Source organism: Bison bison, unplaced genomic scaffold (assembly GCF_000754665.1).
Source record: "Bison bison bison isolate TAMUID 2011002044 unplaced genomic scaffold, Bison_UMD1.0 scf7180017864163, whole genome shotgun sequence".
Lineage (NCBI taxonomy): Eukaryota > Metazoa > Chordata > Mammalia > Artiodactyla > Bovidae > Bison > Bison bison.
Window position 1 is genome coordinate 7,043,977 of NW_011494735.1, and position 17,545 is coordinate 7,061,521.

The 17,545-nt window shown below is 41.9% G+C and overlaps 1 protein-coding gene across 1 annotated transcript in view; it reads right to left on the reverse strand.

The window, feature by feature from the left end:
* Positions 1 to 226: 226 nt before the first annotated feature.
* The window catches only part of HELB (helicase (DNA) B), a 44,504-nt gene continuing 27,185 nt past the window's right edge, over positions 227 to 17,545 (reverse strand). Inside the window, exons 12-13 of the mRNA XM_010841572.1 lie at positions 14,762 to 15,256; positions 227 to 5,294 (exon numbers count right to left, since the gene is read on the reverse strand). Coding sequence (XP_010839874.1) covers positions 5,190 to 5,294; positions 14,762 to 15,256 — 600 coding nt within the window. The 3' untranslated portion in view covers positions 227 to 5,189. The remainder of the gene's footprint in view (positions 5,295 to 14,761; positions 15,257 to 17,545) is intronic.

Below are 17,545 nucleotides of genomic sequence, written 5' to 3' on the forward strand. Positions count from 1 at the left end.
GGTGGTACTGAGGGCTTCCCTGGTGGCTCAGTGGTAAAGAACCCCCCTGCCTATTCAAGAGACACGGTTTCAATCCCTGGGTCAGAAAGATCCCCTGGAGAAGGAAATGGCAACCCACTCCAGTATTCTTGCCTTGTAAATCCCATGAACAGAACAGCCTGGCAGGCTACAGTCCATGGGGTCGAAAGAGTCAGACACGACTTAGCAACTAAACAACAAGGCTGGAACTGCAGAAGCCTCACAGGACTGGGAAATAGAGACTTCACTCTCAAAGGGCACACACAAAATCTCACACACACCAGGATCTAGGGTGAAAGCAGTAATCTGATAGGAGCCTGAGCCAGACCTACTGCTGGTTCTGTAGACTCCTGAAGAGGTGAGCTGTGGACACAGACACTGGTGCCAGACATTGGGGAACATTCAACTGCATGAACACTCCTGGTAGCTGATGTGCTGGATCATCAGCACCAAGACTTGGCCCTACCCAACAGACTACAAGCTCCAGTGCTGGGGACACCTCGGGCCAAGAAACTAGCTGAGCAGGGACACAGCACAGTCTGCCTAAAGACACCCTGACTCCACCTCTAGACATATACCTACAAATGGCCCTGCACACCAAGGGCCAGTAGTGGCCTCCATACACCAGTGGGCAGGCATCAGCCCTTCCTGACAGGAAGCCCACACAAGCCTCTAGACCAGCACTCCCCAGTCTTTCTCTCACCAGGGACAGGTTTCACGGAAGACAATTTTTCCACAGACGGGGCGGGTTTGAGATGACTCACGCACATTACATTTATTATGCTTCTGCTGATCTGACTGGAAGTGGAGCCCAGGCAGTAATTCAACTGATGGGGAGCAGCTATAAATACAGGGGAAGCTTTGCTCGCTCACCCACCACTCACCTCCTGCTGTGTGGCCCGATTCCTAATAGGCCACAAACTGGTGCTCTAGACCAGCCTCACCCACCAGGGTGCAGACACCAGAAAGAAGACAACTATGATCCTGCAACACAGGCCAGACTCCACCCTGGGACTAGCTGGGCCCTCGTCCTGCTCACTAGCAGGCAAATGCAACCTTCCAGACAGTCTGGACCCCATGATCCACAGTCAGGAATGGGCCCGCCAACAACAATCTAAAATGCATTCTAGGATCTCTGGGCCCTGCAGCCAAACTCCAGAAAACATCCCTTAACTGCTAGTAGCTTGGCACTACTCCCAGGATCTGGCTTCACCTGTCAGTGGGCATCTATAGCCCCAGAGTCTTTGGGACCCTGACTCAGCCCACCAGTGAGCCAGCACTAGCCTCAGGGCCCCCTAGGGTTCCGAGACCAGCCACTCTGACCAAGCCCAGGTAAAGAGCAGCCAGCAGCAGCATACACACAAGGCAAGGCCAGGCAAACAACCAGACTAGGAACCAACCAAGCCCACCATACCACCCACGTAGCCAGCCACAAAAGAAAGATTCATGCAACCCTCTAAAGGAGCCCCAAGAGAATACAGCTTCAGTGACAAGGGAGTGCACTGCTGGGACACACAGGACATCTACACATGCCACTTCTCCAAGGACCTACCCCGTGCATAAAAATATAAATAGCAACAGACAAAACAAGGCCTCAGAGGACTACGTTCAAGACAAAGTAACAAGATAAAACTCAAGAAGAGCTAGGTGGAGATAGGTGATCTACTCAAGAAACAGTGAAGAGTAACAATTGTGTAAAGATGATTGAAGAACTTGGGAGAAGAATGGATGCACAGAGCACGAAGTTACTTTTTAACTAAGAATTAGAAAATATAATGAACAACCAGAGATGAATATAACAACTAACACGAAAAACACACTAGAAAGAATCAATAATAGGCTAAATGATACAAAAGAGTGTATCAGAGAGCTGGAAGACAGTAGTAACTGCTGCTGATCAGAAAAAAGAAAGAAGAAAAGCAAGGACAGTTTAAGACAGCTCTGGGACAAGATTAAACACAATAGTATTCGCATTATAGGGGTGCCAGAAGGAGGAGAGAGAAAGGACTTGAAGAAAATATTTGAAGAAGAGAAAAGCTGAAAACCTTCCTAACCTGGGGAAGGAAACAGTCAACCCATATCCAGGAAACACAAAGCTTCATACAGGATTAACCCAAAGAGAACCAAACCCACCAAGACACACTGTACTCAAAATGCCAAAAATTAAAGAGTGAATACTAAAAGCAGCAAGGGAAAAGCAACAAATAATATACAGGGGAATTCCCATAAGCCTGTATGCTGATTTTTCAGCAGAAACTACAGGCTGGAAGGGAGTAGTAGAATATACGGAAAGTGATAAAAGAATCTACAACCAAGAATATCCTGCCCAGCAAGGTTCTCATCGAGATTTGATGGACAAATCAAAAACTTCACAGACAAGCAAAAGATAAAAGAATTCAGCATCAACAAAACTAGCTTCACTACAAATGTTAATGGAACTTCTCTAGGCAAGAGAGAAAAGGCCAGAACCAGAAACAAGAAAATTATGGAGGGAAACAATCTACCAGTAAAGGCAAATAAATATACAGTAAAGGTAGGAGATTATCCACATACAAAGCTAGTACAGATATTAAAAGATAAAAACAGTAATATCACCTGAATCTGTAATAAGCAGTTAAAGGACACAAAATACAATTAGATGTAAAATATGGTATCAAAAACAGTAATCATGAGGGGAGGAGAGTACAAATGCAAGGAGGAGTATTTAAAATGCATTTGAAATGAAGAGATCAGCCACTTAAAACAATCACATTTATATACAGACTGCTATATGAAAATCCTAGGGTAACAGCAAACCAAAACTCGATACTAGATATACATGCAAAAAAAGCAGTCCAAAAGAACACTAAAAATAGTCATTACATCATAAGAAAACAAAAGGAGGAGAAACAGACCTTCTGAACCAACTAACAAAACAGCAACAAAACATACACATCAATGCTTATCTTAAGTGTAATGTGACTAAATGCTCCATCAGAAGACACAGACTGCCTGAATGGTTATAAAAATAAGACCTGTATATATGATGCCTACAAGAGACTCACTTTAGATCAAAAGTCAGAGAGAGACTAGAAGTGAGAGGGTGGAAAAAGACATGCCATGCAAATGGAAAAAGGAAGAAAAAGTCAGAGTAGCAACACTTGTATCAGACAAAACAGACTTTTAAAAAAGACTTTTACAAGAGACACATTTTTCTTATGGTGGGCTCTTACTCCACCATATAAAAAAATTAACTCAAAATGAATCAGAGTTAAATGGAAGACCTAGAACTATTTAACTCTTAGAAGAAAAAACAGAAGTCTTCATAATGGATAAGCAATGGTTTTTCAGATATAGCACCAAAAGCACAAATAATAATAACAATAACAAAAATACATACATTAGACATTATCACAGTTAGAAACTTGTGTTTCAGAGGATACCATAAAGTGAAAATAAGATCTACAAAATGGGGAATTTTTTGCAAATAATGTTTCTAGTAAGACTGGTATACAGACTATATAAAGAACTCATACTAGATAATAAAAAGAAAAATAACCCAATTTGTAAGTGGACAAACGATCTGAACAGACACATCCCTGAAGAAGACATACACATGGCCAGTGAGCACATGAAAAGATGATCAACATCATTAGTCACAGGGAAATGCAAATCAAAGCCATAGTGATATGTCACTTCATATCCACTAGGACGGCTCCAGTTAAAAAGTCAGGTAATAATGAATGTTAGAGAGAATGAAGAAACTGGAACCCTCACACCCTGCTGGTGTCAACATAAAATGGTACAGCTGCCTTGAAAAGTCTAGCAGTTCCTCAAAGCTAAACAGAGTTACCATATGACCCAGCAATTCCACAGCAAGGTATATACTTAAAAGAAATGAGCATATATACCTGTACGAAACCTTGTACACAGCGTTATTTATGATAGCCAAACAGAGGAAACAACCACTAATGAATGGATAAATTCAATGTACCACATCCAAACAATGGAATATTTGGTAATAGAAAGAAATGAAGGGATTTGCCTCAGGCACTACTGAAAGCAAGAAGGGTTATTAGCAGCTCTCCTAGAGCCACTTGCAAAAATTCAGCCATGGTTCCTGATCTCACAACATCAGCTCAAATCAGCATGGTCAGGGATATAGGCTTCATCAAGTTGGATGGAGTGATACTTCTTAAATGAATTATTCAAGACATATTAGCCAATAAAAGAAATAATGCTAGTTCTTTGCACATCATTTTTTTTAATCTTGAGAGAGAGATGAATCACTGTTACATGTTACAATGTGGATGAAGTCTGAAAACATTATTCTAAGTCAAAGAAGTCAGTAACAAGGGACCATATATTGTATGATTCCATTGGAGAAGGGAAATACAGAAAACTCTCAAAAAAAAAAAAAAATCGAATCACTCTGAGAGAAAAAATATCTTCAAAGTGTAATATTTTTAAAACGATAAGAAATGATAATAGTGTGACATGATAGATATGTTAATGCTACAGTGGTAATATTGCAATATAGAAGTATTAAACCAACACGATGCACATTATATCTTAAATTATACAAAAACCAATGAAATTCCTGCTCAGAAGGAATTTCTAGGAAAGTGTACCTAGAAGACCCAGGCAGCAGTGATGGAGCAAATGGCAACCTTGTGACGTGACCAGTTTAAAGTACATAAAAATACCCTAGAATCTGTGTTAATAATTTAAGAGATATAATTAGTTTATCTTTACCATTGCTTCAACCCATTAGCAAAGATCACCCACAATGATGATGGAAGTTAATAAGGCATTATTCTAAAAATAAAACAATTTTAAAACACTTTTAAAATTCCATGGGCAGAAGAGCCTAGCAGGATATACAGTCCATGGGGCTGCAAAGAGTCAGACACAACTGAGCAACTGAACACGAAAGTACAGAGTTTTTAAAAATACATATATAACATATTTTTCCATCATATATGACCAGTGCTACCAGTTCTCCTGATGACAGATGTCAATATCATTAAGATTTTCTTTGACAAATAAACTGAAAACAGTTGCTACTACAAATACCTTAAAATAGAACTCGTTAACAGACGTCCTCTTTTGTCTTAATCCTTTGAAGCCATGATTTCATTTTGTATTGCATGGAAAAAACAGACAATTATTTTGAGCAATCTGAAATAAAACTAAGTTTCTTGATTATTTGTGGATTTGAAAAGTTGCTTGGGGGTTAAACTATTTAGTCTCAGATTCTGAAGCTTAGAAGACACTTGTGGAGATGATTCTTCCACCTGTTGGAACAATAAAAATAACGTTAGTTTTATAGAAATGTAGTTGGTCTACCCTATGTACTTCTATTCCCTCTGACTGCTTCTCAGGAACTTCATACATTTTCTCACTTCTTGAGCACACCGGAACAATCAGTTGTCATTCTGCTCAGGCTTATTGTGAAAACCCCAGTCCCCACCTCCAGGACTGGCATACAGAAGTGACTATTCGCTGAATAAGTACATGTGTCTAACTTCAAAAAGTGTGGACAGGGTCCACCACATACTTTGGCAGTGCAGAAGTAAAAGAATGTGGGCGGACTTCCCTGGTAGTATAGTGGGTGGGAATCCACCTGCCAATGCAGAGGACACGGGTTCAATCTATGGTCTGGGAAGATGCCACAGGGCAACTACGCCTGTGAGCCACAACTGCTGAAGCCCACGTGCCTAGAGCCTGTGGTCCGCAACAAGAGAACACGAGAAGCCCAAGCACGGCAACACGGAGTAGCGCCCGCTCGCCACAACCAGAGAGAGCGCGCACACAGCAACAAAGACCTGACACGGCCTAATAAATACATAATCAAAAAAAATTGAAATGTGGGTCCCTTGTTCAAAAACTAGGAATTTCAAGATGACAAGCAGAGAACATTGCAAGCACAGGGTTCCTTCTAAGCAGGAAGCCCTGTATGACCGACTGCCCAGGATGCCCGTCCATGATGCCAGCCATAGGTGTGGTTAAGCTGAAACACCGCAACTACACAAGTGCGCTCGTGGTACTATTAGTATTCCCAAGCACTAGTCAGTGGGCCAGTACAGTCATGAAAAAGATTCACCACCACAGAGACAGAGAAGAATAAAAGTCAACTCATCATTCATCTTGCTGAATCTGTTCAGTTTAGACAACTGTGATAGTTAATTTTATGCGTCAATGTGGCTAAGCCACAGTACCCTAATATTTGGCCAAATACTGTTCTACATGTTTCTGGGGAAGTATTTTTTACTTGAGACTAACAGTTAAATCAGTGGACTAAGTAAAATGGGTTACCCTCCAAAGTGTACATAGGTGGGCTTTATCCAATCAAAGCCTAAACAGAAAAAATTGATCTCCCCCAAGGAAGGATTTCTGCAGTAGAGCACCATGAAATTAACTCTTCTCTGAGTGACCTCTCGGCCAGCCTACCTGCACATTTTGGACTCTACCATCACCAGCCCTGACAATGGCATGAGCCAACTCCTTAAAATAAATCCCAAAAGATAGATTAGACAGATTAGATAGACAGATACAGACACACACCCTATTGGTTCTGTGTCTCTAAGGAATGCTGAGTAATACAAGGACTATCTTTATTCAGGGACTATATGACATCTTTCCTAACTTTTAAGTGAAAGTGTCACTTGCTTTCAAAAAATTCTGGAAATCAATGCTTTAAATAGATAAAATTTAGCAGTATTTTACATATATGTTTTTATTTTAAGGTTTGTTTTTGTCCCCCCCCCCCCCTTTTTTTTGTTCCCTGGTGGGAGGCTAGGCAAAAGAAGAAGAAGAAAAAAACAGGTCAACATTTTCTTTGAAGATTCTTTTAAAAACTCAGAGCTACGAATTGATGAAAAAGCAAAAGTTTTCATCTAGGAGGGACAGGCTTGGGCATTTCAGTCATTGGTATGTGTCGAGTTTAAAGACGTGGCTCTTAGGCAGCAATGTGAATATGAAGGAGGAGAATGCGGGCAGCCCTTGTCATTGAATTTGATCTTTTACAAATGACACATCTCGATGCACCTGGAAGTGTATTATTACAAAACATGAGAAGTCCTTAACTTATCAGTCCTGATGCTTGAATTCTAGTTTCCTTGTTTCTAGGGATTCTTGCAAATGCCACATACTTCTGGCAAAGCATGTGAGACACGGATCCTTTTCAGGCAGACAGCTTTGTTGGTGCTGCGGCCACCATGCAGCGCTAACAGCCAGCCTGGCAGCCCCTGCCGTTACTCTTTGTGCTCACACACCTTTTGTGACACTAGCCTCCCCCTCAGCTTAACAGCCTTGGCAAGCTCAAAACTGAAGATAAACAGTGCTGCCAATTTCTCTCTGCACCATCATACAAACCGTGATTCCTCCCTCCAACATTGGTGCTAAGAAAGAAAAAGCAGAAACTTTTAGAAAAAGATTCTTTCTTTCCTAGGAATTGCCTGTTTTCTGCTCCAGGTCAAAAGCTTTATTTATCCCAGGGTCTCTGTAAGAGGTAACACAGTTAATTTTTTTTTTTTTTTTAAGTATTTTTAGCTGAGATGAAAATTCAATCTCAGCCAGTCGATCTCCAGTACAGAATGAAACAGAGGCTTCCCAGGTGGCTCAGTGGTAATGAATCCACCTGCCAAAGCAGGAGATCCAGGAGACTTGGGTTTGATCCCTGGGTCAGGAAGACTCCCTGGAAAAGGAAATAGCAACCCACTCCAGTATTCTTGCCTGGAAAATCCCAAGGACACAGGAGCCTGGCAGGATACAGTCCATGGGGTCGCAAAGAGTTGGACACAACTTAGCGACTGAGCATGCACACCAAATGAAACCATATCAGCAGTGATCTTACTGCTTTGAAGAAGAAAAAAAAAACCTTTTTTCTGCCATGTCCACTTTCATCACTTTCCACATAAAACCTGTCCTTTGGCCTCTTTTCCCAATTCTGGTTAACGTTACTTGGAACCACCTCTTTTCCCAATTCTGGTTAATGTTATTTGGAGCCACCCAGATGTCCAAGGCAGAAGCCTAGGAATCATCCTCGGGTTCAACCTTACCTACAACTGTCCATTATGCCCACTGACTCTATCCCTTAGCATCTCTGCTACCTCTTTAGAACCTAGTCATTTTGCCCAACCTACTGAAATGATCTTTTTGCTGGGAACTCAGTCCCTAGTCTCTCCCTAACCATATCCACTGAACTGCAAAGTCAGCTTCATAAATTTCAATTGACAGAGCTTTTAAAATGCTTCCAGTGCTCTCCACTGCAATCAGTAGAATATACAATCTCTTTAGAAGAGCCTTGGTCTCTTTCCCAAGTGTCCTCAGCTCAACTTCTTATTTGTATGCCGTGTTCCACCCACGCTATTCCATACCTGTTGTTCTCTAATATGCCTTAGAGAGCCTTTTGTGGGGCACCCTGTTCGAGAATTTTTGAAGATCTCACATCCATGCAGGCTCAGAAGTAGAGAAGTTTCCTTTAGAGCTCAGCCTGGTAAAGGCAGGTTACATTAACACTTTCTCCTCTGAGTTCCCACAGCAGCCCCTTCTTGTCACCATGTTGGAAGCCTAAAGACTCCCCTTAACAAGTCTGCTGCTGGCACATAAAGCAATTCTTAAGCTTGTGTAAGAACTACATTTGGAGGTACTTTACAATCCCATCTTTTTTACACAAAACAGCATCACTGACTTGGATCGTCTAACTTCTAAAACTAGGAAACAAATGATTTTGGATTATTTCTAAAAACCAAAAGAGGTCTCAGTAGAAGTTTGCTTCCCTTATAAACATTCAAAAGGATCTTTTACTGTCTCTAAAAGTGATTCTCAAAGGAATTCTTAAAGCAAGGAGGGAGCACTACAAGAACAAGTAGGACTTTGAGCATGAACCTAAAAGAATACGCTGGAGGTCTGATTTCTTTTTTTTAAAAGAGGCTTCCCTGCCATACTCAGTTTACATTTTAATCGCTGTGCATTTTTAAAGTGTTATCATGTGATGAGCAGTCATGTGATACAAACGCTGTCCTCAAGAGTCAAGCAGACAGCGGCTCCAAGTGCAGTGCAGGGGGCGTACTGTGCCGCCCAGCCACTTCAGGAACAAACCAGAAACTGAGCTGGACTCTGCAGCGCAGGGGGCGTACTGTGCCGCCCAGCCACTTCAGGAACAAACCAGAAACTGAGCTGGACTCTGCAGCACAGGGGGCGTACTGTGCCGCCCAGCCACTTCAGGAACAAACCAGAAACTGAGCTGGACTCTGCAGCACAGGGGGCGTACTGTGCCGCCCAGCCACTTCAGGAACAAACCAGAAACTGAGCTGGACTCTGCAGCACAGGGGGCGTACTGTGCCGCCCAGCCACTTCAGGAACAAACCAGAAACTGAGCTGGACTCTGCAGCACAGGGGGCGTACTGTGCCGCCCAGCCACTTCAGGAACAAACCAGAAACTGAGCTGGACTCTGCAGCACAGGGGGCGTACTGTGCCGCCCAGCCACTTCAGGAACAAACCAGAAACTGAGCTGGACTCTGCAGCACAGGGGGCGTACTGTGCCGCCCAGCCACTTTAGGAACAAACCGGAAACTGAGCTGGACTCTGCGAGGGAAGAGAAAGGACGGGAGAAGGCAACCCGACAAGAGCTGCTTCATCTTCCCTCCACACAGCCCAACAACGCACTGCACTCCTTCCCTTCAAGTGCAGTGGAAGAAGGAGCCCCTGTTCCCAATCCTATCTGCTCACGCTCTGGACTGTCCGCATCTCACCCACTTCAGGACTCCATTCCTGCAATGATCCCCTCTCTCTCAATCATGAATTTCTTGTTTTCCATTGAACCATTCCATTAATATTCCAGGATCCTCCAAAAATAATTAAACCAATAAAGCTTTCCTTGACCATGAGTCCTCCATCCACATATAACTCTCTCTGCTTCTTTTCATAGAAACCTTCTTCTAGAGCCCTGGCTCTACTTTTCCCGTTACTCCCTCACCTCCTAGTCCCTGACCACGCCACTCTAGGCAGGCTTTCGTCCCCTCCCCACCACTTCAGTCTCCCTTCTCTCTCACTCATACTTCTTTTCAGTCTCCTTTGCCAGTTCCTCCTTCTCTGCCAGATCTCTGAAAGTTAGGAGTATCCAACCAAAAAAAGTCTTAAGGTCTCCTCTTCTACCTGTGGTGTCTCCTCAAACTAGTCCACCATTATATGCTAATGACTCCTAACTGGACATTTTGGGCTTTCTTGGTGGTTCAGTGGTCAAGAATCCACCTGCCAATGCAGGAGACATGGGTTCGAGCCCTGGGTCAGAAAGGTTGCCTGGAGAAGGAAACAGCAACCCACTCCAGCATTCTTGCCTGGGAAATCCCATGGACAGAGGAGCCTGGCGGGCTACAGTCTATGGAGTTGCAAAAGAGTCAGACATGACTTAATGACTGAACAACTTCCTAACCTACCCTGAGGCTCTAAACTTCTCTACCAACCACTGCCTTTCTCAATAAATCCACATATACATCTAATTGATAACCTGAACACAACATGTCAAAAGAGATCTCTTCATTTCCCCAAACCCAGTTCTCCTCATGTCTACTATCTCAAGAAACGGCAATACAATTCACCAAGTTGCTTCACGCAGAAATCCAGGGTTACTGTTTGTTTTACCCCCTCACATCCAATCAACAAGTCAGACAGACCCCATCTTCAATGGGTATCAAGACTCCAACCACTGGGGACTTCCCGAGCAGTCCAGTGGTTAAGACTCAGCACTTCCAATGCAGGGGCCACGGGTCTGTTTCCTGCTCCCTGTGGGAGCTGAGATCCCACATACTGTACAGTGCAGCCAAATTAAAGGAAAAAAAGAATCCAACCACTTTCCATCCCCTTCCCTGCTTTTTCACTGCTCTCCCTGGGCTCACTGGTCTTCCTTCCACCTTCCTTTCCCCAGGTCACTCTCCATAGCAGCTGGAGGGATGGTTGTCAAGCATACATTAGATGGTATTATACCTTTGCTAAAAGCCCAGCAATGGATTCCCACTGCAAGCAGAATAAAATCCTAGCTGCCTTCCGTGGTTCTGCCTATCTCTTTAACATCACATATTCTCTCTTTCTCACTCACTAGGCACACAAGTCTCTCTTCCTCTTCTAATGAAGTCATTCCTTTTCAGGCCTTGCATCTTCTACACCCTCTGCCTAGGACACTCTTCCTTGGAGCCCCACCTGGCTGGCTTATTTGCGTCCTTTAGTGCTCAGCTCAAACATCACCTCCTCAGAGAGGACTTAGCAGACCTTCATGGCCCAGGACCACCTCCTGCCCCTTTAACCCCTACTGACCACTGCCTACCTCATCACCTGTATTTTCTTTATAGGATCTTTCTTAATCTGGGAATTTTTTTTTTTTTAATTTAAAAATATATTTTATTAAATAATCTACTTGGAGAATAATTACAAAAGCTTTAAACAGTAATTCCAAGTAGTGAAAGGCAGTTTTCTTTAAAAGAAAAAAAAAGACCAGTCTTATTATGTTTTGCTGCTTTATACACAGGAATGATTTATTTTACAAACTAGTCAGTTGCAACATTAGCCTAAAAAATCAAAAACAGTTTTTAATATGTCTCAAAGGCAAGATGAACTTTATGATATGCTTTCACATTAACCAGTATGACAAACCATAAGAAACTTAACACCATAACAGTTCAAAATAAAATGTACAGAACAGGCACTTTGAAGTCAACCATTTGTGTGTAACTCACAGTTAATGTTGTGTGTACACGTCTCATTATTTCATCAAAGGTTATCAACCAATGAAACAAATATTCCTTTGATGCAAAAGCACAAACACATTTAGGTTCCAAACACCATGTTTTGGTTGTAATACATGCAAGACACGCCCTAAATTAGAAACATCTTCTGAAAGAAAAACAAAAAGCCAGGAATGAAAGCATTTACAAGCACTTGAATAAGGCCTTTAACTGTTATATCAGTGTTTTTTAAACCCCTTCATTCTCAGGTAAGGGATTAAGAGGCCGAGAGAGAGATCGTCTGCGAGGGTGAGGATACTGGAGACTGGCAGTGTCAGCATCGCAAGAGTGCTCTACCAGAGGAGGAGGAGGAGGAGGAAGGAGCTGGGCATAACTGGACCATCTCGATCCAGCCCGTGGGGAATCCAGAGGGGGAAAGAAATACCTGAAACAATGAAGACAGGAACAAAACACCAAAACAGAACAAAAACAACAGAGAGAAAAAAAAAAAAACAGAAGAAAAAGAGAAAAGTAGTAAATACAAAGAGAACCAAAGAGGGGAAAACACATGCTAGAAAAAAAAGCTTTAGTATATTCATGCCAAAACTAACAGAACATAACAGCAAAATCAAGACCCTTACTCAAATCAGGCTTGCTTAAGCCAAGTATAGAAACTTGAAAAAAGAAATAGAATCTGTTTAACTTAAAATGTTCAAAAAAAATCTTCAGTATGAATGTTACAAAAGAAGACATTAATTATATAATTTAAAACATTTTCTAATCTCTCAGAAACAAACTGATGCTATCCTGAAATTTACATATCACATAAGCTTTTCTTTAAGCAAGGCTTCCCCTGTAGCAACAGCAGTTTTAGTGCACACATGACTCTCAGGACCAATTCAGGGAGACGTTCACATGGTATGCCCAGCTACTGCAACATACTTTCCAAGAAACACAGTCTTTGAACACACTTAGATGTTTTTCTGCAAAAACCTTTGATTAGTACAATGAAAACATTGTTGTAAGTTTTCAGTTTATATTCACTAAAGAGGTAAATATTTCTAATATGAGCTTGTATATTTTTATGGTGTGATTTCATGGCTTAAGGTTTCCTTCAAGTCAAAATTTGGAAATATATTATAAGAAGCAGATAAAGCTTTGCTGAAATTGTGCATGCATGTTAAACCTCCAGGTTCCATGTCCCAGGATTTTCTTAATTTTGTTGGCTGCTTCATTTAGTTCATATCCTCTGATGACAGAGCTATAAATCTTTTTTTGAGAAAATGCTAAAGTATTACGGGTAAGTTATAGTAGGCTAACAGTAGAACATATTTTTGAACCCTTTTATATATCAACATTTTGTACTAATCAAAGGTTTTTGCAGAAAAACATCTAAGTGTGTTCAAAGACTGTGTTTCTTGGGAATTTTATTTTCTCTGGTATGGGTTGCCTTTGAACAAATGGTACAATGCAATGGCCATGAAGCCAGGAACCTGTTTTTTTCCCTCTAAACCACTTAGATCAGTGACCAACAGAAGAGCTACCTTTTTTTTTTCTAAATGCTGAATGAGGGGATGCAGAGAGAAGGAGGCTTCCAAGCGAAGTTGCAGAACAAAAACCAAAAGGAAGAGACATGAATACGTTTGGTTAAATGTGGTAGAGATTAGAGTGACAAAGACAAAAGCAAAAAAACAAACAAAAAAAAAGGGAATAGTGGGGAAAGAAATGATGTTGGGAAAGACGGAATCAAACAGAGAAAAGCCTCAAATGCTGAGCTACAGCACCTGGAATTTACGCAGCAGGTCCTAAAGAGCCACTGAAGGCTTCTGAACAAAGCGATGAGCTCAGCACTTAGGCGGTGAATCTGGTAACAGGGTATAGGGTACATCAGCAGAATGGGAACAAGAGAAGGGAAGGCAGCCAGGTCAGCAATCATCCAAGGTCAAGATCTAAAACAGCGCAGACTTAATGAGATGGAAGAAATCCCCAAGAGACATATTTTGCAATAAACCCAGCAACTATCTGGAGGTAAAGGGTGAAAACAATGCAAATCTAAACAGACTCCAAGATTTCAACTGGGAAAACGGATAAATGTTTTAAATTGAGAAATTAGAAAAGAGAGTAAGAGACTGGGCTGTGGCTCCAAAGTCAATCTCCAGGAACAAATACATAGATTTGGGGTGGGGGGGCAGGGTTTAGGAGGGTGGTTCATTACCACCTCTTCCGCATTAACAGTATTCAGTGAAACACTTAGCTTGGTGAAACATTTACTGAAATACCAAATTTCTTACACAGCCTGTCCATCTCCACCACAGGCCACCTAGGCATGAATTCCCAGTACCTGGAATGTAGTTGACAGCTGAAAACTATTTGCTGAACAAATCACTAACGCAAAGATTACAGCTAAAACTGAGAACAAGATCAGTTCTCAAGGGAAAAGAGAACTGAACCTTGGAAAGATGTCTCTGGTCCAAGAAGAAGAAGAAATGGAGTGAAGAAATGAAGGGAAGATGAGCCAGAGACAGAGGGGAAGTATTAAATCAGAGAACACTGAAACCAAGAGAAGGAAACATGGAAATAGCAATTGCAGTTAAAAATATTGACTGTCAGGGGGAAAAGTCAAGAATGAGACCTAAGAAAAGACCTCTGAAGTTGGCAAGATGATGACTGGGACCAGCCACTTCAATGGAGCTGTGAGGAACAAAGTGAGATCACACCTATGGAAGGGAGGGGAAGGTGATGAGGAAGATGAGCAAAGAAGGTGATGGAAGGTTAGGAAGAGCCTCCTGGCATGCCAGCCCCACTCATCAATCCATCAACACGATCCAGAGTGCCAGCCTCAAGCAGAGGGAGAATCATCCAACCAAGATCAAACCAAGATTCAACTGGATATAGAAGTAGAATGGAAATCTGACAGGCGTGAGAGGAACAGTTGTTTTTTAAGTCCTGCAGCACTATGTAGCCATAATAAAAATACACAGTCATTTATAAGCACACTGAGGCCAGCAATATTTAAATAAAACCTGAATATCGGTCCTACCATAAGAATTTTGCTTGGACTTTCAGCATCATTCGAGCCACATGTTCTTTTGGAGCCTCTCAGTTGTGACGGATCCTCAGTTGCATCCACTTCATCATGTGAAGATAACTCCCATCCTTCAGCAAAGGCAAGCAGCATGTCATCGGCCACAGAGTCCCCGCTTCTGGGGCTGTCATTTGTCACCGTGTCAGCTGTGACCGTAGAGAGTGGAGATGCTGACGGCTGTGTGCCGGGTCTCCTGCTGTCTTCAAGGTGCTTTGATGAGGAAGCAAACTCTGCTGGAGATGTACAGCTCCTGGAAAGTTTGTTTTGCAGAAAATGTTTTAAACGCGTTTTCCTAGGAACGCTCTTTCTCGTGATGGCACTCCGAAGCTGAGACTCTTCTGCGATGACGTACACCCGGCAGCGGCCCCGGGTCACGGCGGTGTACACGTGCTGCCAGTGCTGGCGGCCCGCCTTCCCCACCACGTACACGACTGTCTTCTCCTCCGACCCCTGAGAGGAAAGAACGCATGGGGCAGTCTTACTACCGCATAAGGGGTTCACTTCCCGGACAGTCTACAAAAGGTAGAAAGGAGACAAGTCCTCCAACTGCTCTCAAGCGCATTCAACCCGGCCAGAGTACTCAGATGAATCCCCCTGAGGTGTTCCATTTTATTAATTATCCCAGAATTCCCACTTTCTAACTATGCTGCTAAGTTTAGGTGTCAGAGACCCACAACTGGTTTATAGAAACCCAGCAATAGACTTCAAAGTGCATGCAGTGCTAAAGCTTCCCTAATAAAAGGATTTGAAATGGCTGTATGGGCTTTATGTATGTTACTTATATAACAGAAGCACACACCTGAAATATCCAGGAACAGGACAACAGATAGACAAATACAGGTGAACATATTTATTTTTCTACATCAAGTATCTATATATGTTGCAATATCAAAGATGCTTTACAATATAACAAAATTTTTAAAAACTGGAGACATATGTATAAAAATGATCACAACCATGTAACACAAAATAAAATTATTCTGATCTAAAAAATACAAAGTGAACATAAATATGTAACAAAAACAAGATAAATAAAACAGGAAGGAAATTCTACCAAAAATTTAACCAGTCTGTTAAACCTATGGATGATTTTTTTTCTTCCACTTTCCATATTTTTCCAATGTTGAACCATTTATTATTGATACGTTTATCAAGATAAAAAAATGGAACGATAAACCTTTGATTTTGGAGTTTAGCCAACCAAGTACTGTATAGGCCAGAAAAATGCCCAATGTCACCAAGTAACTGTGAGAAAACAATTTCAAGAAAACAATATCAAACTGTGGCTATCCTTAACACCTATGTTTTCAGTGCAAATGTAGACTAAGAAAGGGTTAGAACCATTCTCTCTCCCAATGCTCCCACATTCCTCTGCTGAAAGGGGAATTGTGGAGAGACAAAGAACAAGATGAAGCATGTAGAAAATACAGATTTGCACTTAAAAACAAACCCCATACACACCAAACACTTCCACCTTCCTGGACATAGAGAGTTTGAATCAACACTTCAGATCATAAAAGTTTGATAAACATTTCCTTCTAATGCTGCTGAATCTCAGAAATGAATTTAAATGACACTTATTTCTACAAAAGCTAAATACATTTGCCAGACATACAGCACCAACACCCTGCCCTTGTACTTTATATTGTGTTTTCCTAAACAGGTAAATGTCTACCTAAACTTAGCTGAGTTCTTAAGTATCCTATAAGTCTCACTGAGAAAAATTTAACAGCTTCGTAATCAGTCTCCCCGTACCCACATTACTGCAATACACTGTCCTCCAAGCAGCCACATCTGTTAAATGCAAATCCAGCCACATCAGATTTTGCTTAAAACCCATTAATGGCTCCCTGGGCTCTCAAAGAAGTCCTAACTCCTTTATATGGCTCCTACAGAACTTCCAGATGTTCAAGCTGGTTTTAGAAAAGGCAGAGGAACCACAGATCAAATTGCCAACATCCGATGGATCATCGAAAAAGCAATAGAGTTCCAGATAAACATCTATTTCTGCTTTAATGACTATGCCAAAGCCTTTGACTGTGTGGATCACAATAAACTGTGGAAAATTCTTGAAGAGATGGGAATACCAGACCACCTGACCTGCCTCTTGAGAAACCTGTATGCAGGTCAGGAAGCAACAGTTAGAACTGGACATGGAACAACAGATTGGTTCCAAATAGGAAAAGGAATACGTCAAGGCTGTATATTGTCACCCTGCTTATTTAACTTCTACGCAGAGTACATCATGAGAAACGCTGGGCTGGAAGAAGCACCAGCTGGAATCAAGATTGCCGGGAGAAATATCAATAACCTCAGATATGCAGATGACACCACCCTTATGGCAGAAAAGTGAAGAAGACCTAAAGAGCCTCTTGATGAAAGTGAAAGAGGAGAGTGAAAAGTTGGCTTAAAGCTCAACATTCAGAAAACTAAGATCATGGCATCCGGTCCCATCACTTCATGGCAGATAGATGGGGAAACAGTGGAAACAGTATATGACTGTTTTTCTAGGCTCCAAAATCACTGCAGATGGTGACTGTAGCCATGAAATTAAAAGACGCTTACTCCTTGGAAGGCAAGTTATGACCAACCTAGACAGCATATTAAAAAGCAGAGACATTACTTTGCCAACAAAGGTCCGTCTAGTCAAGGCTATGGTTTTTCCTGTGGTCATGTATGGATGTGAGAGTTGGACTGTGAAGAAAGCTGAGCGCCAAAGAATCGATGCTTTTGAACTGT